The sequence below is a fragment of the Nothoprocta perdicaria genome, unplaced genomic scaffold (genome assembly GCF_003342845.1).
Source record: "Nothoprocta perdicaria isolate Ctin4 unplaced genomic scaffold, notPer1 scaffold_139, whole genome shotgun sequence".
Taxonomy (NCBI): Eukaryota; Metazoa; Chordata; class Aves; order Tinamiformes; family Tinamidae; genus Nothoprocta; species Nothoprocta perdicaria.
The window spans coordinates 1,634,748-1,661,006 of NW_020454527.1; the positions used below are offsets into that span (position 1 = coordinate 1,634,748).

At 35.4% G+C, this 26,259-nt stretch overlaps 1 protein-coding gene across 2 annotated transcripts in view; it reads left to right on the top strand.

Moving 5' to 3' along the window:
• Positions 1 to 26,259, top strand: part of BTBD9 (BTB domain containing 9) — a 99,959-nt gene that overhangs the window by 353 nt on the left and 73,347 nt on the right. For both annotated transcript variants that reach the window (XM_026034043.1, XM_026034044.1), the window contains exons 2-7: positions 1,136 to 1,303; positions 5,222 to 5,432; positions 6,983 to 7,346; positions 7,908 to 8,172; positions 10,103 to 10,322; positions 11,360 to 11,479. In XM_026034043.1, coding sequence (XP_025889828.1) covers positions 1,222 to 1,303; positions 5,222 to 5,432; positions 6,983 to 7,346; positions 7,908 to 8,172; positions 10,103 to 10,322; positions 11,360 to 11,479 — 1,262 coding nt within the window. In that variant the 5' untranslated portion in view covers positions 1,136 to 1,221. The remainder of the gene's footprint in view (positions 1 to 1,135; positions 1,304 to 5,221; positions 5,433 to 6,982; positions 7,347 to 7,907; positions 8,173 to 10,102; positions 10,323 to 11,359; positions 11,480 to 26,259) is intronic.

A 26,259-nucleotide genomic window follows, 5' to 3' on the forward strand; every position in this document is an offset into this window, starting at 1 on the left:
GCAGAAGCGGCGCCGGGGCCGCCTCGCCGCGTCCTCCCGCGGCCGCCGCGGCCACCGGCCGGGAAGCGGCCCGCTGTCAAACACCGTGCACCGTCTTTTATTTGAAGGTCTGCGTTGATCCTGCAGACAGAGCTGCTGTGCTCTCTAGGTATAAATCAGTCAATCGGCGGTGTGAAGCATGGGTTGTGCTGCAGTGTGTTCCCTGCTGCCCACCTAGAGCAAATGGGCAAGAGTCTTCCAGCGTTGTTCTTGAATACGTTTTGAAAACACAGGCCCATTTAATGACACACGTTGTGTATGGGAGCACATACWCATAAATGGCCCTGTTACTCCCCCCGAAGCATTTATTAGGAGGTTGTCTTTGTGGGACACCTGTTTTCAATCAGATGGATTGAGGTGTGGGCTACCTAAGAATATTTCTTCTTCCTTCTCTTTCTTTCCCCTTCTTTCCTTTTTTAAACATACGCTTAAAAGAAACTAGACCTCTTTTACTAGAGGATCTGTAGGTGTCATCTGTTTAGCAGTTTAAATATGGTTTACTTTTCCTGCTAGCAGGTATGAGAATATCAGTAGTTATACATATTGAGAGAGAAACATTGTTTGATATATATTTAAATGTAKAATGCTTTTATTTGTGCTTTCTCACCTTACAGTTTTGTTTTCTGGCTCTTAAGATTAAAAGATTGCACTGGAGAGAAATCTGCAACTGCATTAAGTAGTGGTGCAGTGAAGGACAGTCTTAAGCTGACAAGAGCACTTAGCAAGCTTTGCATACTTGGGGGAGCTGCATAGAGCTTGTTTTCTGAAGAGGTTCATGTCAGAGCACGAAGTGGTCAGGGGGTGATATTTCAGCTAGAGGGACAACTGGAGTGAAATTTTTGGGTCTTACCATGAACAATTCAGTTTCAAGATACTGTTGTCTTTTGTGATGKTTTTTTTAAAAAAAAGGTCCCAAATAGTGACTGCTTGAAAAAAATTAAGTGATGTAGTCTAATGTTTTCTGATAGAAAGAGAGGTTATAAAAGTATTTTCAAAAAAAAAAATCTTAAAGAACATGCATCTCAAAAGATTCAGTTTTGCCATAGGCTGCATACCMCCTGTTTTTGATGCTGTATGTTTTGTACCTTTTTTTCAGGAATATGGTACATCTGGTGCTGTGCAGCTGGATGTTGCTGAATAACATTTCCATGAGATTGCTSTTCCATCTTTCAGCTGTTCAGAATGGCAAAGAACCCTAATTTTCAGGAAGTTGCTCATCAGCCCACAGGCTACACCCACTATAGATCTTCAGACAACTTTACTGGTAAGAGGCAAACATATCTTTTAATTTAGTCTTTAGTTATATGTTATTTTGTATGCCATGATGGATCAAGTGTAATAATACTAATTTTGTATATATGTGAGCACATCATCTGAATTCCAGTAGCTGGATTCCTATAGCCAGCTAAGCTTAGTTCTGCCATCCTATGGGAAGAATACATCTCRGAGCAAAATGTGAAATGTTAACACTGCGGTGCTGAAGTAATTGGGATGTATTTGCAGACAAGCTCTGTGTATGTTTCTGTGTGCTGTAAGTCAGAATGCTTTACTTCATAATGCTGTCATGAAATGGTGTGGTAAATAGAATTACAGGTTTTTGTTTTGTTATCTTTACGGCAGAGGGGCTGGAGGTGAGAGTTAATTTGGGGGAATTATTTTGAGGAATAGTGTTTACTTGAAATTCTCTTCAACTTYTACAAATATAAACTCCTATGTGGATTGCATTATTATGGAACAGTTGTTTTCTCATGCATGCAGACATAGATATTAACATGATGTCAAGATTTTACTTTTCAATTAAAAATTAGAGGTTTTTTGTTTGTTTTAGACTGATGCCAGTAATACCATTTGTGTAACATTTTTGTTTAGTTGGCTTGTTTGGACATCTGCTTGAAGCAGATATTAGTGGGAGTCATTCGTATATAACTCAACGCGAATCAAAGCCTTGCTGTATTTTGAGATTGTTTATAGTGGCACGGGAAACTTCTTCATTCTTTCTGTGATATTTTGGCCATTGCATAAAAGAGAAATTTCTTTTTGAAATACCATAATGCTTTGTTAAGGAAGCATCTAATCTGGAAAGCTAGAGATTCTGGAATCTTAGAAATATTCTTTAAGTCTTCAGGAGTATTTGACTTGTACTTCAGGGCTGAAGCTCAGGGCTAAGGCCCTTTTGCTGGTATTTGCTGGTATTGCTAGACTTAGAATAAGCTACTAAGATTTGTAATCAAATTAGAATTGTTAATGCTTATTTTGTTTTCTAAAGTCCCAATTAAAATTAAAAATAGCTAAGGAGGCAACAAATGTTTCTAATGAAACATTGTTGCACATCAGCCCTTTTGTCTGTTGTGAAACTGAAGAAAGTGGCCAGGCACTAATCTTAAGAGCTTAGGTCAAATCATAATATTGACCATTTTACTTAATACTTGAATTTCCATGAATAAATTTTAAAATTCTTCACTAACTTGATTAAAAACTTCAAATTGAATAGTTATTGTATTAGAACATATATTTTTTTTCTGCTTTCTGCTGTATTTTTCAGTCATAGTCAACTTTATAATGCTGTTGCTCCTGAGCTCCTGTGCTAAGGTTCTGGCAGAATCAAAGTACTTGCTCACTTTTTTTTTTTTTAACCTGTATGTGTTTTGAAATAATACAGAAAAAAAGCCTTTGCTTCCTGAGATGTCAGTTTAGTATACCAAAGCTTAGATAAGAACAAGTTATTTCTTTGTAGAGAAAGAACATGAGCATATCCACTACAAAGCATCCAATTGTTTTGAAACAATGTTATGTTTGTGCAATAGCCTTACTGTCACACTTCCTGTGTCTAGGATGTCTATGGTAATAGTAATTGCATTAAAAATAGTATTTTGATATGATTTATATTAAAGGACTCTTTTGAAATTTTTGAAGTTTTTGGAAGTAATGTTTTTCAAAATATTAAAATGCTATTCCAATCTGCTCAGAACCATCATAATTCCTTTTTCTAGAAGAATCAGAAATTTAAGCAAATGATACTTAAGCCAATTCCTCTGTGTAACTTGGACAAAATCTGTGCCATTTTGATGGGTACACTGGATGATAAAGGACAGAAACGTTTCAAGGACATGCGGTTAACTGCTCTATTTTTATAATCCAGACTTACTTTTATGAAGTTCTGAATTCTGGCATTGTCTGGCTRCTTTCTAATTTGTTATTCATACATTATTTTAAAAGTTTCAGTAGGGCTGTCAGCTACTTCAAAACATTTTTTCACTCATCTTTTAATTACAAATTTCCAGAATCCTCCTGAACAATTTCTTAAATTTCTTATTTTGTGTCTGATATACAAAGACAACTTTTTGATGTTTCACTGAATCAGCGCTCTTTTTCAGAGAACTCTTTGGTGATAGTTCAAATTTGGGGAAGCATAAGGGAGTGCTCAAGACTGGACATGGGCTTAATGCTGCTCTTTAYTGCACTTCTGATTTGAGAGTTGTTTAGTAAACATCTCACTGTGGTTTTGCTGCTGCTGCAGCATTTTCTGGATTGTATTTTTTGTATTTTGTGACATTTTTTAGGTTATCTATTAGACATGCGAGCAGAAGCAGCAATCCATTATGATGAAAAGCCATGAGAACTAATTTACTCTATTATCAGGGTAAAAGGATTCCTTTATTTACAGTGTCCTGTGTTTGCTATAGTTCACTTGCTTCTGGTATCTGTCATGTCCACCTGGGCAAGTGGCTTTTTAATTCAAATAGTGGAGACAGCCTGAGGAAGCTGGATTCTGCTCGCATTTGTGCTGTGACCAGTATTATCAATGTAGTTTCTTGTATCAATCTTTTTCTTAATTTATTTCTATCCTTTCTCTGAGTGGTTTAATTTCAAGTTCTCTGTCTGCATTTCTGCAGTCTCTTARCTTCAGATCAAACATTTCTAGGTATTATGGAAATACAAATAATATTTAAACTCATATATTGCTTTTCTGAGGAAACAAAGGTAACTGGAAACAGCTGTGTATTTTCTGATTACATTTTATATATAGCTAAATAAATGCATTCATCTCATACACTATATATATATATACACACACACACAYGCAAACACCCCCCTTAGTAAATGCATTGCTCATGAATATTTTCTTCTCAAGATGTATGCTAGGTACTTAGAGAACATAGTTTTCATCGTTTTGCTGTTACTTTTGGCATGCTGTCTTTCCTGAGTATTACGTGCACACCCATTTTTTTGAAAGGTGGTGAGCTCCTGGGGCATAGAATGTGTTTGAAAGTATAGTTGACTTATCTGAAAGAGCTTCCCTCATTTTATTTAAAAGTAAATGGTAATATAAGAAGTATAAATAACTGAATTAAGGCTTTAATTTTGCTGTGGGTACTCTTGACAGTGAAACTGCATACTGTTTTAGRTGCAAAAATAAACTAATTCAAACAGGCGAAGGGAAGAATAAAGTTATGATTTAAGAAATTTCAAAATGATTTCATAGAAGATGTGAATAGCACATTCATCTCTCTTAAAAATCATGAAAGTGTGTTATGTCATTATAAATAGATATTTGTTATTTTATTTTCTTCAGTATATGATTGATTAAGAAGATACTGAGAAAACTGAGTAAAAAAAAAAGTGTCAAAGAAACGTCCTCTACTAATGTGTCGGTATCTTCTTAATCAAAAGTTTGCTCTTTGGTAAAGTTTGCCCATAAACTGCCAGAAGTCATCATAAATTCTGGAAAGTAAATGGAAATTCTGCAAGTATGAATTAATACTAATACTTTTCCTCATCACTGATAAGAATATTTTAGTAGAGATTTCAGAGTAAAGATTAACTAATCAGATTGTATGTAGTATGTGAGTATTTTAATACAGACAAATTGAGTGGCAATTTCATTTACATACACTTCCTTTATTATTTTTTTTGTTGGAAGCTTTTTATTTTCAGCAGATGGATTCGCCAGAGTAATGAGGCACTGGGATTCTCTGAAACATTTGCTGTGAACTAGAATTGATGCAAACACTGTTGGGTCGTGTTGTAGCTGAATTTTAATAGAAAAAGTCTCTGTTTCATTTTCCTTGAAATATATTGGAGTTTACGCTCTTCATTTATTTTCCTAGTCACAATTTGAGCTTTGCCATTTTGAAATATGTGTGTCTTTTTAGTACTGATGATTTTCATTTTTTCCCTTCAGGCTACCAGTATCACCATCCCTCCAAGATGAGCAACAGCCACCCACTCCGCCCTTACACAGCTGTTGGGGAGATCGACCACGTTCACATTCTGTCCGAGCACATTGGTGCCCTAATGAACGGCGAGGAATACAGTGACGTTACCTTCATTGTGGAAAAGAAACGTTTTCCAGCACACAGGGTGATCCTGGCTGCTAGGTGCCATTACTTCAGGTGGGATATAGCTTCTTGTCAGGCAGGAAATTTTCCTGCCGGGAAGATAAACACTGTTTTGATATGAACTTTTCAATGTGTAATCATCTGTCCATTGAGTGTGACCTTTTCTTTGGAGTGTTTCCCCCGCACATCAAATCGTTGTGTCTGGATATAAAAAGATAAATACCATGTCATGATGTTATTCTTTTGACCTTCATTAAATTGGACTTTGAAGGTATAATTTCTCTTGAATCTGTGAAACAAACTTCAGCACAAAAAAGATCTACTATAAAACTGTTATGATTTCTCAGAGTTTGCATTTATTCTTCTAAAAGGTATTTTTTTWAAAGCAAGAGTTAAAACTAAGACTAATCCTAATCCAGCTTTGTTTTGTAATTATTACTTCTTAAGAGACATTTTGACTCTGAATATAATTAATGACACTCCTTGGTAGTTGTCTACAAGTTAATTTTGTCAGAGGGATAAACTAATAATTAAGCTAGGATGTGAATGTAAATTGTATTCCAACCGCCTATCATGTTTTAGAAATAGGTCACTGGTGTGTTGATTTTTCTCAAGATTTGACACTTCAGCAGGGTTGCTGTGAGCTGGTTTTAGAGGAAGAAACAGAGGATCAACAGTTTGAGATTTGCTAAGCTGCCATTGTTGGTTGTTATGGTGATGGACAAGTTGTTCTGAAACTCGTGTTCCAAAAGGTTTTAGCACTGAGTGTTTTTGTTAATTCTGTGCTTTGATGGGGGTGTGTGGTTTGGTGCTTTCAGTGAGGAGGAAGAAAAAGTGCCAGGATGCCATGTGAACTTCTACTTTATAAATTGGGTGAGTTGGGCCTGTTTAGCTTGGAGAAGAGAAGGCTGAGAGGGAATCTGATTACYATGTGTAAGTACATGAAGGGAGAATGTAGGGAGGAAGGGGCCAAGCTCTTCTCAGTGGTGGCCAGTGACAGGACAAGGGGCARTGGGCATAAGCTGAAACACAGGCAGTTCCATCTCCATGTGAGGAAGAACTTCTTTACTCTGAGGGTGACAGAACCCTGGAACAGGCTGCCCAGGGAGGTTGTGGAGTCTCCTTTTCTAGAAGTCTTCAAAATCTGCCTGGATGCCAACCTGTGCCACATGCTCTAGGTGTCACTGCTTGAGCAGGAAGGTTGGACTCGATGATCTCTAGAGGTCTCTTCCAACCTTGAACATTCTGTGATTCTGTGAAATTGTTGTTCCAAGAAGAGATGGAGCAATTTTTCTGGGGCCATTAAAAACATGATAAATTAGGAAATAATTCCTGTGCAACTACTTTCAGAGTAGATGTGCAGTTTAAATATTAAGCGTAGGAGTCTTTCCTTTCATAACTTCCTAAACCGTATCTGCTGTGTTTTATATATGCTGATGTTTTGACAGCTGTAAAGTCTTTCTTTTGTTGGTTTTTTTTTGTTTAGTAGTGCCAATATTGTTAGCATTTAAGTTTCTCAAACTTTATCTTTTTTTTTTTTTTTTTTTTTTTTTTTTTTTTTTTTTTTTTTTTNTTTTTTTTTTTTTTTTTTTTTTTTTAAACAGAGCACTATTGTATGGTGGAATGAGAGAATCTCAGCCTGAAGCAGAAATTCCTCTTCAGGACACTACTGCAGAAGCATTTACAATGCTGCTGAAATATATTTACACTGGTCGTGCCACACTACGAGATGAGAAAGAGGAGGTTCTCCTCGACTTCCTAAGCCTAGCACATAAATATGGCTTCCCAGAACTGGAGGATTCCACATCTGAGTATCTTTGTACCATCCTCAATATTCAGAATGTTTGTATGACCTTTGATGTTGCCAGTCTTTATTCGCTTCCCAAATTAACTTGTATGTGCTGTATGTTCATGGATAGAAATGCTCAAGAGGTGCTGTCTAGTGAAGGCTTCCTGTCACTCTCTAAGGTATATCTTTTTTTATTTTGTTTTCTTATTTTGTCAGCAATGTTAATTTTAGTCTGTTTTCACTCCATAATGAGCTACTAATGGTGGCATAAAATGAAAGTTTACAGATTTGTTGATGAACATCATTTTAGACTAATGAACCTGGCAGTTGGAAATACTATACTGCTTGACTCCCAAATAACTCCTTAAATTCCTGAGGAAATCTAAAGCAGTAATTTGGAATAAAATTGATTTGAATGGTTCTCCATAGTTTCATACTATTGTATTTCTCCTGGTGATTTTTCCTTTTGCTGTTACTTCAAAGAATGCATAGCTCCTGCATAACTAGCTAGATAGAATATAGGAATACACGARCCGTAAAGACAAGAGTGAAACTGAAAGCTGCTTTTTCTTTTTGAGAACTTTCATTAAAATTCAGGAGTCTTAAGGAAGGCTGCTGCTCCGAGCTGCTGCTCAGGCACTTCTTGAGGGATTATTTTTTAATAACTACCAATTGAAACATCTACTGTTTTTCTATGTTTTAATTTTTTTTCCTTTTTTTTTTTTATTTTCCTTTTCTAGGCTGCTCTTCTGAGTATTGTTCTAAGGGATTCATTTGCAGCTCCAGAGAAAGACATTTTCCAAGCGTTGATGAACTGGTGTAAACACAACCCCAAGGAAAGCCATGCTGAAATCATGCAAGCAGTGCGCTTGCCACTAATGAGCCTAACAGAACTGTTGAATGTTGTAAGACCTTCGGGGTTGTTGTCACCTGATGCCATCCTAGATGCCATTAAAATTCGCTCTGAGAGTCGGGACATGGACCTCAACTACAGGGGCATGTTAAGTGAGTATCTATTAATTATCCCTTGCCAAATGAGAGAATAATCTGGAGAGTATACTTAATATTCTATTTTATATTTTATCTGTTTTCCTTTTATAAAAAGCTTACATAATGAAATATCTGTTTGTGTACCATTCTTGACGTTGGAATTCCTCAAATATGTGCAAGAATACATTTTATTGCAAAAATATGCAAAAATGTATGAGAAACATGTTATTTGATTGTTCTTCTTGTCTGTGCTTATGTTGGTTTAGAAATCATATTTGTGTTTACCAAAACATTTTATAAAGAAAATATTCCTTTGGTTTTTAATGTGTGAATTATAAAGAGTATTTGTTCCAGGCAAGTTATATGCTTATGACAAGTTATGATCTTTTAAGAAGTTATGTGATCTTTTAGCAATGCACTGTAGTGTCTCAGTTATTCAGGATGAGAACTGAAGTGGAAAACTGCTTTGTTAGAACTGCTTTGTTCTTTCTTTGAATATAGAATATTAATATTTAAACAGCTGAATTAATATTTAAAAAATCCTATCATACAAGACATCCTGTTGGTAGTGCAGTAGATAAATCTGAAAAAGTTAAATGGTGCTTTCAGACTTCATTTTCTTCATAGTCATGTCTCACTAATACACTCTTCATCTCAAGWTTTCTAACCTGATCAAAATCACAGTGTCTAAAGGAATTGAGTATCTGTTGGTTTACTGTGTGTTCAGACTCTTGGGATTTTGCAGGAACTCTGMTTACTTGCAATTTTGTAATTGTGCATCACTGTATTTGATGCGTTTTTTTAGTACTACAACACAGTATAGCTAGGATTTTATATCTTCAAAATATTTTCTTTAGGTATTAGACATATCATAGAAATTCACATTTCTCTTGCCAACCTGGCTAAAGAATTCAGGAAGGAGCTTTTCATCATTTAGTGTTCAGGGCAGTTCAAGACAGTTAAATGCACTATTTTTACTTATTTATTTTATAAAACTTTTTAGCTTTATAAAAATAAATCTTGTTTTGGTTTTAGAGTTGAGGAACGTTGTCCCCCATGGTCTAGATTGAAAAGYAGTTCCTAGAACAGTGTGAAATGGTGGCATTGAGTTCCTTATCCATAYTGAGTCAAAGCCCAAGGAGCCTTTTTTTTTCCCCCTTCCTCCTCAGGTTCATTAAGCTTTGCAGAATATTGGAAAGTTAAATAGCTATCAAAAAACATGGCTATGCCATTCTGCAAATTGATAGTGCATGCCTCGCTCAAGCATTTTGCCTGGTTTTGGAGTCCTTCTATCTCAAAGTCAAAATTAAACAAACAAAAATGCAAGGACACAAGGATGATTGGAGATAGGGCGAGAGGTTGATTGTGAGAGACTAATTGGGACAAAAATATCTAAGTAGGGAGGAATGTAATGACTGAATGGGAAAGGTAGTTTAGAATTCTATAAAATCCTGAAAAGCACTGAGAGTATAGATACTACATATTAGTAAGTGTAACAGTAACTTACTGTTAGCACCATGTATGAACCCAAGGGTATTAAATGAAATGCAAGAAGTGAGTTTTTTTGAAATGCATTTTGTTAAAAAGCGTAATTGCCTTGTGATGATAATGCTAAGTTGTGCTTTGGAACCAAAGCATAAGGTTTGTAATTATTTGTAAAAGGTGCTTCGGGAGGGATGGAAATTCACAAAATAATCTATTGGCTGTTATATACAGAGATACAACTTATGGCCTAGAAAATGGAGTTGTGGATTGCTGGAAACTGAATGGTTATACAAGGAGAGTGTCATTCTGCACTTTTTTTCTTAAGCACATGTTTGTTACTGCCATTGGAGGACGGGTACTAGTAGTAAATCTCTATTCTGACTTAGCAGTTGGTGTTCTGAATACGCAATTTATATTCTAGCATCACAAATATTAAGCAATTATTTCCTTTTCTTCTTAGTACCAGGGGAGAATATCGCGACAATGAAGTATGGTGCTCAGGTTGTAAAAGGGGAGCTGAAATCTGCTTTATTAGACGGGGACACTCAAAACTATGATTTGGATCATGGGTTTTCTCGACATCCAATTGATGATGATTGCCGTTCTGGAATTGAAATCAAACTAGGCCAGCCATCAATAATCAACCACATCAGGATACTCCTGTGGGACCGAGATAGTCGGTAGGTAGCAAGTTGTCATTAAAAAAGGAAAGTAATAACTTTTGTACCTGTTGTGTAAATACTAAATGTTCATAAATATTTTATACAACTGTCATGATACCRTGTTGGGGATGACATTGCCAATTTAAAAAAAAAAAAAATTTTTTTTTTTAAATACAGTTATGGCTACTYACACAGTGGGCTGTTTGTTATATTGGACTTATGCCATAATATCTCATTGTATTCTCTGTGTCTTTGTTAAATAGCTTGTATTGCTAATAATGGTTTTAACAGTTGTTTTCTATTTGCCATTTAGTTTTCAACTGTTTTTAATTGTTTGAATAATATTCAGTGCTTTTTTGCTTATTTTATTTTTCAGAAACTTAGTTTGTATTTATTTGAATAAATTTGTTCAAAGCTTTTGATCATATAAAAATCATATAGTAATAACATTGTTGACAATAATTCACAGTGCATTTTTTGATGATGTGCATTCAGCTATCTGTATCAGTTAATACAAACCTATACATAACTATACATAGATAATAGAGATTTTATATTTTTAATGTAACCATATATATTAGCTGTAAATAACATGCATCTGTASTAATATGGGAGCTATTACTAATTGAATCTTATGTATAAAAGTGTCAGGGAGGTCGAGGAGACTGGCTATTCAAAGTGCATCTGCCAARAAGACCCCAACCTTAGTAAATACAAGTCATTGTCATGTGTGATAACTGTATTTTTGAGGGTTTTTGTGTGTGTGTGTGTCTGTCTGTGGTATCCTTGCAAACTTATAGAATACTGTATACTGGTTACAATTTTGTGTTATTCTAGGTATAATGTTGTGAGATTCCCTGAATTCTCAMAACATAGGGGACAAGTAGTAACTTTTGGATACACTAGGCATGTTTGTACATTTGACTTCRCAATGCTGGAGACTCATTTGGTCAAATATGCATATGCTAGTAATTAGAAAGTACTGAAAAACAGTGTGCTATACTTAAAAATCGCTTTTTTTCTTTTTTTCTTTTTTTTTTTTTCACAATCCAAAGGTCCTATTCCTACTACATTGAGGTGTCCATGGATGAGTTGGACTGGATTAGAGTTATTGATCACTCGAAGTATCTYTGTCGGTCCTGGCAGAAGCTCTACTTTCCTGCCCGTGTTTGCAGGTCAGTTCATCAATGTAATGTTACGTGGATATCATTAAATAATGTAGATATTGGAATAAATTGCTGGATGTTTCAGCTGTATTATGCGTTCCTGATGATATATGAAGTACACAGTTTTCATCAGTCATCTTAAAGTGGTCTATCTCAGTGCGTGCTTTTTAATATAAATGYAGCTGATAAACTGCAGGCATCAAGTATCAAGACTGTGGTGCTTTCATCGCTAACTGTGCGCATCTTTCAAGCCGTTCTACTCACCTTTCCTCTCGTAGCTGCATTCTGAAAACATAAYCATATTTCTTACTCTGCAGTAGGCACTTTTCCTTAACTCTGAAAACTTTAAAATTCTTCTAATTATTGATGATACAATTTGGATATTTCTCATTTTTATATATATTTTCTGCTGTTATATTAAAGTAATATTTTCAACATCCAATTAAGATAAAGGAAGCTTGAGCTATACTTTGTGTAAGATGAAACAGCTAGATGAGTTTATTCATCAGTGTGTCTTTTTACTGGAGGAACTGGGAGAAACTTTGTGGCCACCATTGACGCCATCCTACCTAAAAACTACCCTGAGCTTCCTGGCAGAGAGTGCCAATACAGGTTCCAAAGGCACCCTGTGATTGTTAGAATCTGTGTCAGGTACCCAAAGAAAAAATGTCTATATGCGTATTTTTTGTTTTCCTTGTAGACTATAATTTCAGGTGAAATGAGAAGGCTGTTGATAAGGATAGCCTTTTTACCAACCATCACATGAGCAGGAAGATTTGATGCTGTCTAGGATTTTGTGGTGGGGCTTTTCTAAACCATTTTTCAAAAAGACAGCCATCCACAGCCTTGTCTGAAAGCAATAAACATCAGTTCATCTGTTTCCCCACCCTGCCTTGATCTCAGTGGGAAATAAGACTGTTACAAGGGCGTTCTTAAAATTGAACGTATATTTTGTTTTGATGTAGGCTCTTTGAGAGATGGAGGATTGAATGTTATTTCAGATGTTTGTGTRGTGCCAGAACTTAATCATTTTTGGTTGATTCTTTTATGACTTGTTATTATCTGATGAAAATTCCTAGACTYGATACTGTGGTGTTTTTGTCTCTAACACTGAGTACAGATGGAAAATATGAGCCAAAAGAGATTATCTTTAGAATGTATTCCTTTAACACTTGTCATTCTTTTTTGACAAATAAAAATGATGTATGCCCCTCAAGGGGCTGATAGACTCTAAGTGGACTATGTGCTCTAGCCAAGAAGAAATTGTCATCAAATTATCAACAGATAATGAACAAAAATCACTCCATTTGAAGACATAAGACACCTTCTTTCTCCATTTCTAAAAGAAGGCTCTATGTATGTAATGTAGTTCAGCAAATCCTTCWCATATATTAGCACTTGGTTAAGCACTGGATTGATTTCAAGCCTTATAAGCAAAATTAGTTAGGCCTTTGAGTTGCTTGACACTGCTTCTGCTGTATATTCTTGAGGCAGTAAATCCCAGTGCCAAAATTTTCCTTTTCATGGATGAGAACTGTGAAATGTGTCACAAACATCCTACTTCACTCTGCCTTCTGGCCATTATTTTTAACATTCATTCCCCCCGTGGTACCAGTAATATGGTTATATACTCCTTGCAAGCAACAACTTGGGGAACCTTGCAGAATATTTTTAGAGAATTTGTATGTGTTGTCGATAGAATATAAAGTAATTATCTTTCACAGTTCCTTTTTTTTTTTTTTACGATATAGTTTTAAGAGATTGATTTTAGCTGGAGATGCTTCATAATATCACTACATAGGGAGATTTTTTCAGGAATAAAGGAGAATTGAAGCATGAGTGTAGACTGGGGTTATATTTGCATTGACTGCGAGAGACTGAATCTCTCCTTCCATTCTCTKATTTTGAAAAAGGCAGGTTGTGTGCTTGATGTTGAAGGACAGCCTGTTGTTTCTAATGCACTGATGCAACTATTCATATATTAGTCAAGAAAAATGAGAGCTATCAAGGGCTGAACTGGCATGCTATTCTGCGTTTTAAGAAATTACCTTGGCATTTACATGAGAAGGAAAATTGATTGTGTCTATTTCCTATTTGCATTTTACATACATGTTTTCTCTGCACTTTTTTTTTGAAAAGTATTTATCTTTTTCAAGCATGAATCTTCATTCAGTTACATATCTGTACTTCTCCAGAATCAATGTACTTTTCACACAAGTTGTATGAGAAAGATGCCACTTTCTGGCAGTTAATTGTTAAATTAACTAAACCTAACAATCTGTATCACAATGAACCAAGAGCAATTTAGTCTGTTTAATCAGTCCTTTATTCTATTTATATATATATATATATATATATATATCAAATACCTTTTTCTGATTTTGGTTATTAGGAACATTGTATAAACACATTAGTTTTGCAGCTATGGGCAGTATGTGAAAACTTTTTATGGGAGATATTTTTCAGTTGTCAAGGCGTCTACCAAGGTATCCAAACTAGTTGGATGGGCTCATGGGTCTCAGTAAAGTTATGTGACCTTTTACATTCAATATATCTTCCTGTTAACTCAGACCTGTGTTTTAATAGGTTCAGAATAACTTTTGGCAACYGTAACCTTCACCGAGATTAGCGCATGCAAAATGGGAGAATAGAGACCAAAGACTCTAAATTTCTATATATTGCAATAAGAACACGGTTTAGAGTTTCTCAAGCATGGAATGTAGTCAATTTGTTTTTTGTAGGATGTGATTCCCAACTTAGACACTAAAACTTTTTTTTTAAAACCTTTGTGAGGTTTTGTAGTGACGTTGAAATGAATATTTTTCATTTGTATCTTAAAGTATTTTTTTGGTATGTGTCTAGTTATCAGTCCAACAGTATAACCTGTTCTTTTGTTCATCTGAAAAACTGAACTCCAAATTCTTGACAATATTAAAACAAAGAAGCATTTGATGTATAGCACTTTACTTAGTACATAGAAGCCAATGCTAAATTGTGTTGCCTCAAAGAAATCAGGGCTAAACTTCATATTAAAACCTAGTACAGGGTATCTGTCATGAATTGTGAGGATATAAGTTCAAATATGAGTGAGTAGCAATGATTCTTTTTTTAAAGAAAAATTTGGGGGGAAACTTTTGTGATGGTTCCCAAGGCTGGCATTCTGACCCACAATTGAAATAAAAAAGCAAATACTTAGGGAAAATATGAAGTAAACTAGTACTTCTAAAGATCTTTGAATAAGTAATGTTGCTTTCTGTTTTGTCTTTTTGGTTTTCTCTTTTAATTTTCCTTTTATTTGTTTTGCAATACATCTTTTTAATTTCTCCTAATCCACAAATTTTGAAGAATTATGTTTAAAACTTCAAAGGTAAAGTTTCAAGAGGTCTCAAATATAGCCACAAGGTGTCACTCTGATGCAGCTTTAAAAGACTGTTTCTGTTCTAACATCCTGTTAGTGAAACTGTCAGTGCTGGTGTATCCTGTGCTTGCATCCTAAACTTGCCAGTTTTATGAAACCATTCTGGTTCTTTTTGCTATAGAGAGAGAGCAAGTACAGAGTTGGCTTGCTGAACTTATAGGGACTTCTCCAATAAGTATGTGTGTTTTCATCTCGTGTCAGATGACATTTTAATTGAGTTTTAATTGGAGGAGTAATTTTACAGGTAGACCAATACAGAATCTGAAAAGTAATGCTGTTTTTGTCAATWGTACTAAAATTTGAAAATTGTAGTGAATGGCGGTGAGGTCAAATTTTAATTTGCATTTGCTACTGTTCTATAGTCCTTGCCAAATACTAATTTTAGAAAGTACATATTTTCTTACTGTTCTTGAAATGACTAATCAAAACATGAATTCTTTATAACTCTCTTTTTTTTCTGAAATAACCTTTAGTATGAGACACAAGTGGCAAAAATGTAAATGAGGGAAATTATATCAATTTATTCTTTTATCTTGAGAAGTGAAAAGCATTGAGTCTAATGCTATCAGTTTGATTTAGTAATGGAATGACGTGAATGAATGCTCACATGCATCTCCTTTAAAGCATTCAGCTGCTGTAGAAAGTGTGTTGTAGAATTGCTGTACTTTAGAAGATGCACTCATGCTAAAATATATTTTTTGAATGCAGAGGGATTTTTTTCCTTCTATTAGGCATTAACATTGCGAGGGGAAAAGAGGTGGTAGGCAAGGAGAGTTGTTTAATGCTTTAGCTGTTGAAGCTGGTAATAATTACCCCGTTTGTCATCTGTCTTCGTGCAGAAATCTTAAATTTGTATTTCCTGTATCTCCTTTTTAAGAAAAATAAAATGTAAAAGGAGTAAATGTTAAAATAGTAATTCAGGTCTAAACTAAGGATTTTTGGTAACTGTGTCAATATTTTTAAGTATTGGCTAGACAGATGTTTTTAAAATTCAGTTCTTCATCTGTGATGAAGTCGTTTTTTAATGTTTTTGTTTGTTTGTTTGTTTCTTTCTTTCTGTTTGTAGGAGCCATTGAGAATGACTACTGATTAAGCAGTAATTTTTCATTTTCAGCCTTACCAATAGATCTCTGGCATCCTTATCCTAAGCAGATACCCATTTTGCTTCATATTCCTATGCTTAGTGATAATAATTCACAGAAAGCTATTCAGAATATTGTTCATTTTAAGAACATGTTGAAACAAGTGGATTGTTGACTCATGACTCCAAAGCAATTGAAACCCTTTCTTAGGTATTCAAAAATAATCTGAGAAGGCAGCAGTGTCTGCAAATCTAATCTTGCACTAGCTTTTTGAAGCAAATAATTTTACTTTCTCCCCGACCCCCTGCAGAGCACGACATTGCTTAGGAAATGKGCGTAGGTGCCCAGGGGAAGCTTTTGAGCATTGCTCTAGCTTTAAATGCAGCTCGAATCTACCTCTGACGTAATGAAAAACCTAGACTAACCTGTTGGCAGAAGCTCCGCTAAAGTCTTCAAAAGCATTTGAAAAAAAAAAGTCTTGTAACAAAGCTAGTCATTAATCCTCCWGAAATAACTTCTTGCAGACACTTCACTGATTGGCTCTGGGCAATTTTCACTTCATTTGCCACCCTTGAGAAATTCTGATGGTTGCATAGGCAATATGCTTTCTTGATTTACTGAAGCATTGGATGATGTGCAAATACTTTAGTTCTACCTGCAGTTATGCTGATTTGTCAAAGTTTAGGAAAAAAGAAACTTTGCAAAGTAAATATCAGCTGCAAAATACTTAATAGAAAGGACAAATTTGGCCCTTATTTGCTGCTCCATAACTAAAATCTATCAAGAGCTCTTGTTGCTGCTGTTTATTTCAGGTAATCAAAGTGCTATGAGTCATGTTTGCCTTCAGTTCACCTTCTCAGTTTAAAATTCAAAATCTTTTCATAATTCTAATACTTATATAATGTCATAATGTAATCAATACAGGAAGGAGGTAATACCTAGAACCACAACATCTTAGTTTGTATTATAGAAACATATTACAAGAAAATAACTTTGAAATGTCTTTCCAGGTCTATCAGGTGTTGGTCTGAATTCTAAGAAATCAGTTTTTCATTGTAAATGCACAGTTTGCTTTTTTGCTTTTAGAGCAGGAAGAAATAATCACTGTTTCTAGCAGGTGGTGATAATCCTGAGGACTCTTTCTTGGCACATTTCCAATACTTCCTTTTTAAGTTTGTCAGATACAGAGAAGTGGTTTCTTGAAATCTCCATTTTTGTGGCTACCTGCTGCTGTTTATCTTTCTATCTTTCCATGTTTAAAAATATCTTTCCAGTGTGTCTTTAATCAGACTTTTTTTTCCTTCTTCCCAAGAGGACAGTATAGTCTCAAATATTTCAAACGCTGCAGATTTTCCTTGCAAGCTCAAGAAACTTATTGCTCTCCTTCTGAAAGTCTGTTTATTGATCAAAAGACCTTTTTTGTCTCAGTTTATTCAGTTTAGCTTTTTTTAAATATGAATATATCTTAAGCTTGCACTTTTAATTTCAACTCTTGGTGTGTTCCTTTTTATTTTCAGTAATACAGAAGCTGGTTTCTCCATTGGCATAATCAATGAAGTTTTTCATCAAGATCTTTTTACCTAGCCATGGCTTTTTCTTCTCATTTTTTTTTCCTCTCTCACTGCATACAGTTATCCTAACCAAAAGAGCCTGTCTCGTTTTTGAGAAAAGCAAAAACTTGGTGTTTGTTTAAGCTGAGAATGACAACTGCCTGCTGAGCAAGTCAGCTTCTGAAAATTAATCTTGGCCTGAAAAAATTTATATAAAGGCTGTCTGCTTGGCTTGTATAGAAATTCTTGTATTGTGTTCATATATTAATGAACAAATAACAAATATAATGTTGATACAAATATAACGATAAATGTAGATGTGAGAAAGTGCTTGCCAATCTGGTTTATTGGATATGAATTACAAAAAAGTATTTATATATTCTCTACATATGTTGTTTGTCTTGAAAAGTTTATTTCTTCTAATTTGTAAGTGATATAGATCAAATTTCTCATTTGACATAAGAAGCAAATTGCTGTCTGTAACATGAAATTACTTATGTTCTTATTAGAATTTCTTAGACTATAAACTGTTTTTAGGTCTGTTATAACAAATTGTCTAAGTTAACAAATTGTTGATGTTATTTATACAGCATCTTAAGTGTTTTGAAGCTCATGTTGCATAACACAAATTTGCGTAAGAAGCATCTTCAATTTTCTTTTCTCTGTAAATTTTCTTCTGTGATTTCAGTTACCCTCCAAAAGCTAGAATTAGCTGTGAAAACTTGTCATCTTATATTTAGCAAGAAAAGCTTTCAGAAAAGTAAATCATATTCGGACAAATTCATAAGAGTTTTGGTTTATTTTTAGTTTTTTTGATCAGTGAGGGCCATCTGTCAGATTTTTTTAATGTCCCTGTATAAAGCATCCCTGTTTTTCTTGTTTTCTGAACAGATAATAGGATGCATATTTGATGTTGATGTATATTTGAAACAGACGGCACCATGCTTAGAGGAACATGTGAAGTCTAAAGCTGATACTGATGCTATTTCTAGATTATTATGAATATTCAAATGTTTAAAAAAAAAAAAATGGAGTCGCTTTTCAGTTTCTAAGTTTATGAAGCCATCTGTCAGCCAGTGCTAGGCCAAGCTCACTTTTGGAGTAATTTGGATTATAGGAATGATATAGTAAATTTGACTGTTGTTAAACTTAATTCTTTGTTGACAAACCTCGGGTTAACTTCTGTGTAGCAGTTCTTTTGGCTGTTTGTTTCTTTACTGTAAGATAGAAATCTGTGTCTGAATGGAGAAGCTGTAATTTATTTTTTTCACTGTAATTTTTCTCTTTAAAAATTCTTGTAGAACTCGGGATGAATGTGAGCTGAAACTTGGACTGCACTTGTTCTTTCTCAGCTCAGTTTTAGTCAGGAAGATTAAGCTGGTGCTTCCATTTGACATGCTAGATGTCCTTGTGGTTTGGTAAAGAAAAAGTCACCACCTAATTAAAAACAAACAAAAAACCAAAAATGGATGGGGGGAATGGAGGTGGAGGGAGAAAGGGGTGATGGATTCTGTGTGTGTGTGTGTGTGCGCACGCTCTGCAGGAGGAACAGCCGTCATGAATGCATCAGCATAGGAGAAAAGATGCMTTACAGTATTGCTGAAGAAAATGTCAGGAGAAATTTGCAAGGGGAAGGAAAAGGGAAAAGTAACAGTTGGGGCAAAAAAAGGACCAGCTGTAAGAAGAAACATAAGCATCTTCAGCTGGTAGGAACAAGTGAGCGAAGGAAGGAAACAAYGAAATGGAAGATTATAAAATGGAAATACAAGATGTTTAAAAATACAAATCTCATTGCTAAGGGGAAGAATTAGGAGGTATTGTATTTACAGTATAAGTAATAGTTGTAGTAATAAACAATATGCTTTTTTTCTCCTATTACTRCACAAAGAACTACTGATTTTGCAGGAGCTGTTGATGGCTCCAAGCTCTCCTCTCTGAGGTGCAACTGARTTTGGCATTGCCCAGATTCTTTCTTTCCTTGGATTTATAATTGCTGATGCTCATCCACTACCTTTTTGTCTACTGAAGTTTTCTGGATTTCATTTTCTTTTAAGAAAGGCACATCAGTATTCTTAATTCCTATTTAATACCAGTAAGGAAAGTAAAATAGGTGCCGCAGCATGTGTATATATGTATGCAGAGACACTTTTCTCATACAAGTAGCTTTCTAGCTTTTTTTTTTTTAAAAAAAAACAAGGATTTAATGTATATTTAGTTTAAAACTGATTTTAAAAGCTTCAGTGGATTGAAACAGAAGGAAGAGTTGGGAGCAATTATTTCTGATGATTCCAGTTCATAGTAAATTATAAGCATATATAACATGCTGTAAAGAGATAAGACTTTTTATGACATATTTCATGTTACCCTTGTAGCTAAGTATGTAAATGAAAGGGAAAATTGTTTCACCATGGCAAATCTATGTTATTTCCTTAGAGCAAGAATGAGTGAAATTGAAACAATTCACTTGTGAGTGAAACTGGAAACTATAAATGTATTTTATCCTCTGGCTGCAAATTGACGTACTGCAGATTAGTAATAAGAGAATGTTCTTTGTATCATCATCAGTTGTCAAAAACATATTCACGCACACTGAATTACAGTCAAGAAAAAGTTCATAACACTTTCACCTACTTTACACAAAAGAGCATAAATCCATCATTTTAACAGAAGCTGCTCTTCACTGTTTTTCAGACTTTAACCCTTTATCATTTGCCTTGTGGGAAGTTTATAGTCACCTTTTAGTTGCTGTGCCATCTGATCATCTGATTTTTGGGAAGATYCTGAAGGCTCTTCATAGTGCTCCAACTTGCAGTTGTGCCAGTGTGTTGGCCAAYTGAGCGTGTGTTGGTATCACCAAATCTAGCTCCTAACCTGTCTTCCCTGTTGTTGCATTTAAATTAATAGCAGCCTATTTGAAGTATTTTGTTTCCTCAACTGATTGACAGTATCTTTGAATTTTGCAGCGAATGAGAGACTGTAGTTAGCAGTGTTCCACTGGTGCCCACAAGTTGCACAATGCCATGTGCAAGCTGAGCTTATGGGTTTCTAGTGATGATGCATGAGCAAGGTAGAAGGAGAAGTATCTGCAAGCACCACRACTTTGCTTTCCTGTCAGCTACATGGTGACAAAAAGAGTCAACCCTGAACTGTCCTAATCACTCAAGAGGAAGGGCTTGACCACTTCAATCCTTCAATTTTGCAGATGGATGTAGCTGGAAAATGACCATCTTCTAGAGATTTGTTTGTTTGTTAGTGTTTCTCAGTTCTGACTTGCTGGGTTTAGTTATTTGTATGCCAGGAATAAATGGCAATAATTCATTATTTGACAAGAACAGATTCATCGTGTCACTCAGAACTCATTTGTTATTATGAATTCTTCTATTATTTAGACTTTAAAAAATAATATATTTTTTTAAAGCAATGTTTTCGTGGATATACATTTGTTTCCTCTCAGCAATATGAATGCTAAAGTGTGGACGCTCACCTTAGTTTTCATGCAAGATGTGAGATGCTCTCTAGGCATTTATTTTTCTGATACATAAGCATTGTTTGGAGGCTGCTACTGTGAGATTTGTCACAGCACAGAGTTGTCTAACATTTCACAGAAGTAGGCTAAGACGGATGAAGTTTGATTGACATTGATTAATAATTGCCATTTTGACGGTATTCATAATTTTTCTTTATGAAGAAGCTTCTAGCTTGTGTTGTATACAACTGCCATGATGCAATTGGAAAAGTTAAATATACTTATTCACTTTTGTATTGTCTAAAAAGGAAGTGTTTCACTATGAAAATGATACATCAATTCCTTAAGTGCAGGTAGGAACAATTGCTGTCTATCTAATAGGTTTAATAGCTCATATTCAAAACCTTTTGAACAGAAGTAATATTTTGCAGCTGAGTAACTGCAGATTAATCCATCAGAATTCTAGAAACTTCTGTAAAATTGGAAAATTGCTATCTTTTCTTTTTTCAGGCATAGCTGCCCTTCAATATATTTTTCAGAATGTCTTTGTTCATTTTAGCTTCATGGATAGATCATACCTGCATAAACAGCTCTGTTATGTATTTCTGTCCTTTCCATAAGATCATGTTTTGGATATTAAAATTGGGAGCTGTTGTACGCACTTACCGCTCAAGTTGTTTGGAGCAGTTGTAAAGCTAAAGAAAAAGCAGAGGTCCCCACCAGAATGGCAAGTGATGGAGGGTGCTTTTAGGTARAAGAAGCCTTATGTCAGGCTGGTAGGTAGGGACTTGGCTTTCTAGTTGTGTCTACAGTGTATATGTGTTTMTATATGTTTTTTATATTACTTTTAATAGCCTTTTTGATAGTCTGAGGATTTTTTGGGGGGTCCAGCACGCACCCTATGTTTTACTGCCAAGCTTTTCTCCTTTTCCTTTGCRGCTTGCTGTTTTTCAGAATCAGACAGTGCTGCTCCATACACTGTCTGGAAGAGGTGACTTAGCAGTAATATAAAGTTATCTGTGGCAATAATATGMAACCTCCTGCTCTTTAGAGGAGGAAGACTTTTATGTTGGCCATATGGTTATTGTGACTTACGAAGTGACTTTATGCTGACCGGTCATCAGTTGAGGGGGGAAATGTTGATCCTGCCATTGTCTGGAATGGACTGCACCTTGACTTTGCTAACAGCCATCCTCCTCCACCTCCCTGCAGTCTCTCTCTTAGGCTGTATCTCTTTTCTTCCAAGTCTTTGATTCTCGTAATTCTTTGCTGAGCTGGCACTAGGCTGTAACAGTTTAAAGCAATCTCCTGTTTCTGTTTTTTTTTCTTGATCTTAGTTTATCTCGAACGGCTTAATAGCTTACACGTGTTCTTACATGCAGACCAAGGTGGAGAAAACCTCAGCCTTTCGTTATTTTCTTAAGTAAGCCTAGGCCTGTGGTCGCACTAAAGGGAAGAGGAAGGGGAAAATGAAAGAGGAAGAGTTTTGTACTTGGCTTAGCACAGGCCTTGGTGTCTTTCTGGAATGGACTGTTGTTAGTCTCGCAGCATATGGATGTCACAAGTTAAAGGCATTTATAAAAATTTTGGACCGCTAGGGCAATCCTGATAAGTTAGAAGAATACCTACACAAGCTGTTTTAAGGTAAAAATGGGTAAAAATGGCCAGCAGAATTGGGAAGATTTGTTTGACTTGAAAACTGTGTGATGTTTTTGCTAGCTTTGGAAATATGGTTCAGCGTAAGGAGTAACCCATGCCTCCTAAATAGTAAAGATAATTTGTTGACAATTTTTGTGCATCTTTTGATGATATAATTGGATTCCTATGTAAATGCAAGATAATATAGTTCTTGTCAATGTCACTCTGAAAGAATAAAAAAAGTAATGTAATCCCAGATGAAGATAGCTGGCATTCTTCAAAATTTCTTCAAAAATAGAGATTAGCCCGATCAGGGGGATTAAATAAAGTCTTAAAAATTGTGTAGTATTTGAGGCTCAAAAGGGATTGGAGGCGATTTAGAAAGCCTGAATAGAAAAAGGACATAGAAGGATAAGCTTTAAAAGTAGAGAAAACGGTTTAAAGTAAGAGCGTTAGCCAAAGGTTGAACTAAGCTGAGCACAGAAGACAGGCTTACATGTTCAAGGTGTAGAAACACAGCCTTTGCAACCCAAGCCTAGTGAATGCTTAAGAGTGTGGAAAAAATAATTTTTTCTCTCCAGAAGATGCATTTATTTCTAGTAAGTGTTGTAATAGACTTCTGAAACTTTTTCAAGCAGTCTGCTACTGAAACAAAATTGGTGAACTAACTAGACTGAAGGCCAGTTCTTTTGTCCTGAAAGAGTCAGAGCTTGTCCACATCCATGCTATTAAATGCTGTTTGTCTGCAGAATGGGTTAACTGTCCTTTGCTGACTGTGAATAACTCCTGGCCTGTGCAGGTTCTCACCTAGCCCTTGAGCATAGTATACTCTTTCAGCTARGCTGAAATCATGTTTGGGAAAGTTTTAGTGCTTTGATCCACTAAATCACAGATTGGTTTTGGTTGGGAGGGCCCTTTACATATCTTCTAGTCCAACCCCTGCTCTGTCAGGGTCAACTAGGGCACATTGCCCTAGAATCAATCCAGATGATTTTTCAGTATCTCCAAGCATGGGCACCCAACAGCCCTTCTGGGCAACCTGTTCCAGGGCTCAGGCACTCTTACACTCCACAAAATATTCTGTGTTTCATGTTCTTTACAGTCTCTCTTCAGGTACATATACATGTGAATAGGATTTTTCCGCAGTTGTCTCTAGGCTGAACAGTCCCAGTTCTCTCAGCCTCTCCTCATGTGAGAGATGCTCCAGACCCTTAGTTGTCTTAAGAGATTTTTTCTTTAAAATTCTTTTAATTTGTATTTATCCTCATTTTTATATGAAGAAAGTGGAGCTAAAAGTTACTGGCCATTTTGCCTTGGTTGGAGAGCAAACCAACATTGGAAAGTCTTAAGTGATCTAATGAAGAGTTAGGATGTTGTGTATTAAATGAATGTAATGAATACAAGATGCTGGATTGTTTTTTTTTTTTTTAAGAGGTTATGAGATACAAAATGGATGTGAAGTAGAGCATGAGGTGCCAACTGAAGATGCGGTATTCTTGGTTTGCAAATGCAGGATCACTTTGTTGTTATACTATTTTGAAAATTCATGTAGTGCCCCTTTCTCTTGAAAGATAATGTGGCAAATGTTGAGATTTAATATTTTTATTTTCTGTTTTGATCTTTGACTCCTTCTTGTTAATTCTAAGTTGTCTAGCATCTACTGATTGCTTTTAGGATGATGATTAACCCCGCTTAGTGTGAGAGATGGTTAAGTGTTGGGGTTAACTGCTTGTAGAGAAGCAGAAACCTGATGGTAGCATATTGCAGTGCCAGAGTTAACATTCAGTTAAATAGAAGCGAAAGAGTGGTGAGAGTGTAAGAGGAGGAGTAAGAAATTAAGTGGTATCTTTTGAGAAGTCTGCCGTATTTCTGCCTACTTTGCTCCTACGGGATTTTTGTACTGAGTGCTAGAAAATCAGCAAGCTCTTCTTGAAAATCCAAAGATTAAATTACTGCCATAAATTTTTATTTTTTTCCATGGTGTAAAACCTTAATTTAGATGGGGAGAGTTTATTACTAGTGTTTTCTTGGCATAGCTAAGTTCAATTAATTTCAGCTGACAAGCTCCAGGGTTTTCTTGCTCCCCCCTCCTCCCACGCCTTCCCAATATGTGAAAAGTACAATTTGTTATTGGTTTGCCTTGGGCTCCTGAGACCTCATTAAGGGCCCAGAAAAGAGTTTCTGTCTCTACTGTTTGACATCTTTCTGTTTTCTGCTGAGCTGCGGCCGTTTGCATTCTCACATGGAAAGGAATATAAAGGCTGGAGGATGTTATGGGTATATTGCTTGCCTATGATCAAAACGATACCAAATTAAAAAACTGTTGATCTTTAGGCTGTAATATTRTACTAAAATTTTCAATGCAGTGGGAGATCAGCTTGAAGATGGGAATGCAAGCAGGAAATCTCATAACTTCTGTTCTAATGGCTTATATGCAGCATATTCCCTTCATATACTAAAGAAAGATAAAAGCAAAACCTGATGTTGACTAACATTTCTAAGGCATTGCATGCTAGCATTTTCAAATTACTGTTCCAGTCAAAACAGTGCAAGAGCGCTGCTTGTGAGGAAGAAATTAGGCTTCTGAGTCTGCACAGAAGTTTAACACTTGTTATATTGGAGCAGATAGCATATACATATGATCTTTTTACCATATATCTATAATGTATTTTCACAGTAAAAATATGCCTGTGACAGGTATTCCATTCATAAAATTACTGTAACATAGGATTTAACATGAGCTGTAGACAGTTCCATCTTAGTAGCAAACAAAATGGCATATCTGATGTGTTTAACTCCCACACAAGGTCCTAAATATTGATTTAAAGCCTTTTACGAAGGTAAGTAGAGGTAAAATAAAACTAATTATTTAAAGATAACACCTGAGGATCATAGAATCATAGAATGCTWAAGGTTGGAAGGGACCTCAGAGGTCACCTAGTCCAACCCCCCTGCAAGCACTGAGTCACCTACAGCATGTGGCACAGAGGAYAAAGGAAATCAACTGCTTGTATAATGCCTAAAAAAAGAAAAGGGAATAATAACTGCAGACATAATTCAGATTTCAGTAGCAACATAAAGCATACTCTCCTTTACCCCAGCAAACATGTAAACCTGAAAATACCTGCCTTTGCTTTCATACAACACATATGAAAGGATTTGAAAACTTAATGTCAGGAATATTAAACAAAAGTCTTCTACAAATCCATAAATTGTATTATCTTCTCTTGTATGTCATACTCAGCTTTTTCATAAATGTAACTGTTCTTGTAATTGTGAAGTCAAAATTATGATCAGACAGAGAATGCTATCAAGGAAAAATGCACACTGTTGAGAATAAGAAGCTCTTTACAAGTCTGCTATTAGAAAAAAAGGTAGGGAGAAAAGGTGCTGATTCAAAGACCAGTAAAGTCCTCTGCATTTCTTGCAGGAACAAGCAAACACCTTTAAGAAACCTAGAAATTACTGGACTCGGCTTCATTGGTTTTCACAAAAATGATGAGATTTGAAATACCTCAGTGAAACATTAAAATGGTTTGAAAAACAAAATAAAACAAATGAGCAGAAACCCCAAACCAACCCTTTTCCTAGTTAAACATTTTTCCTTTGATGTGATAAATATTTGATTTATTTRT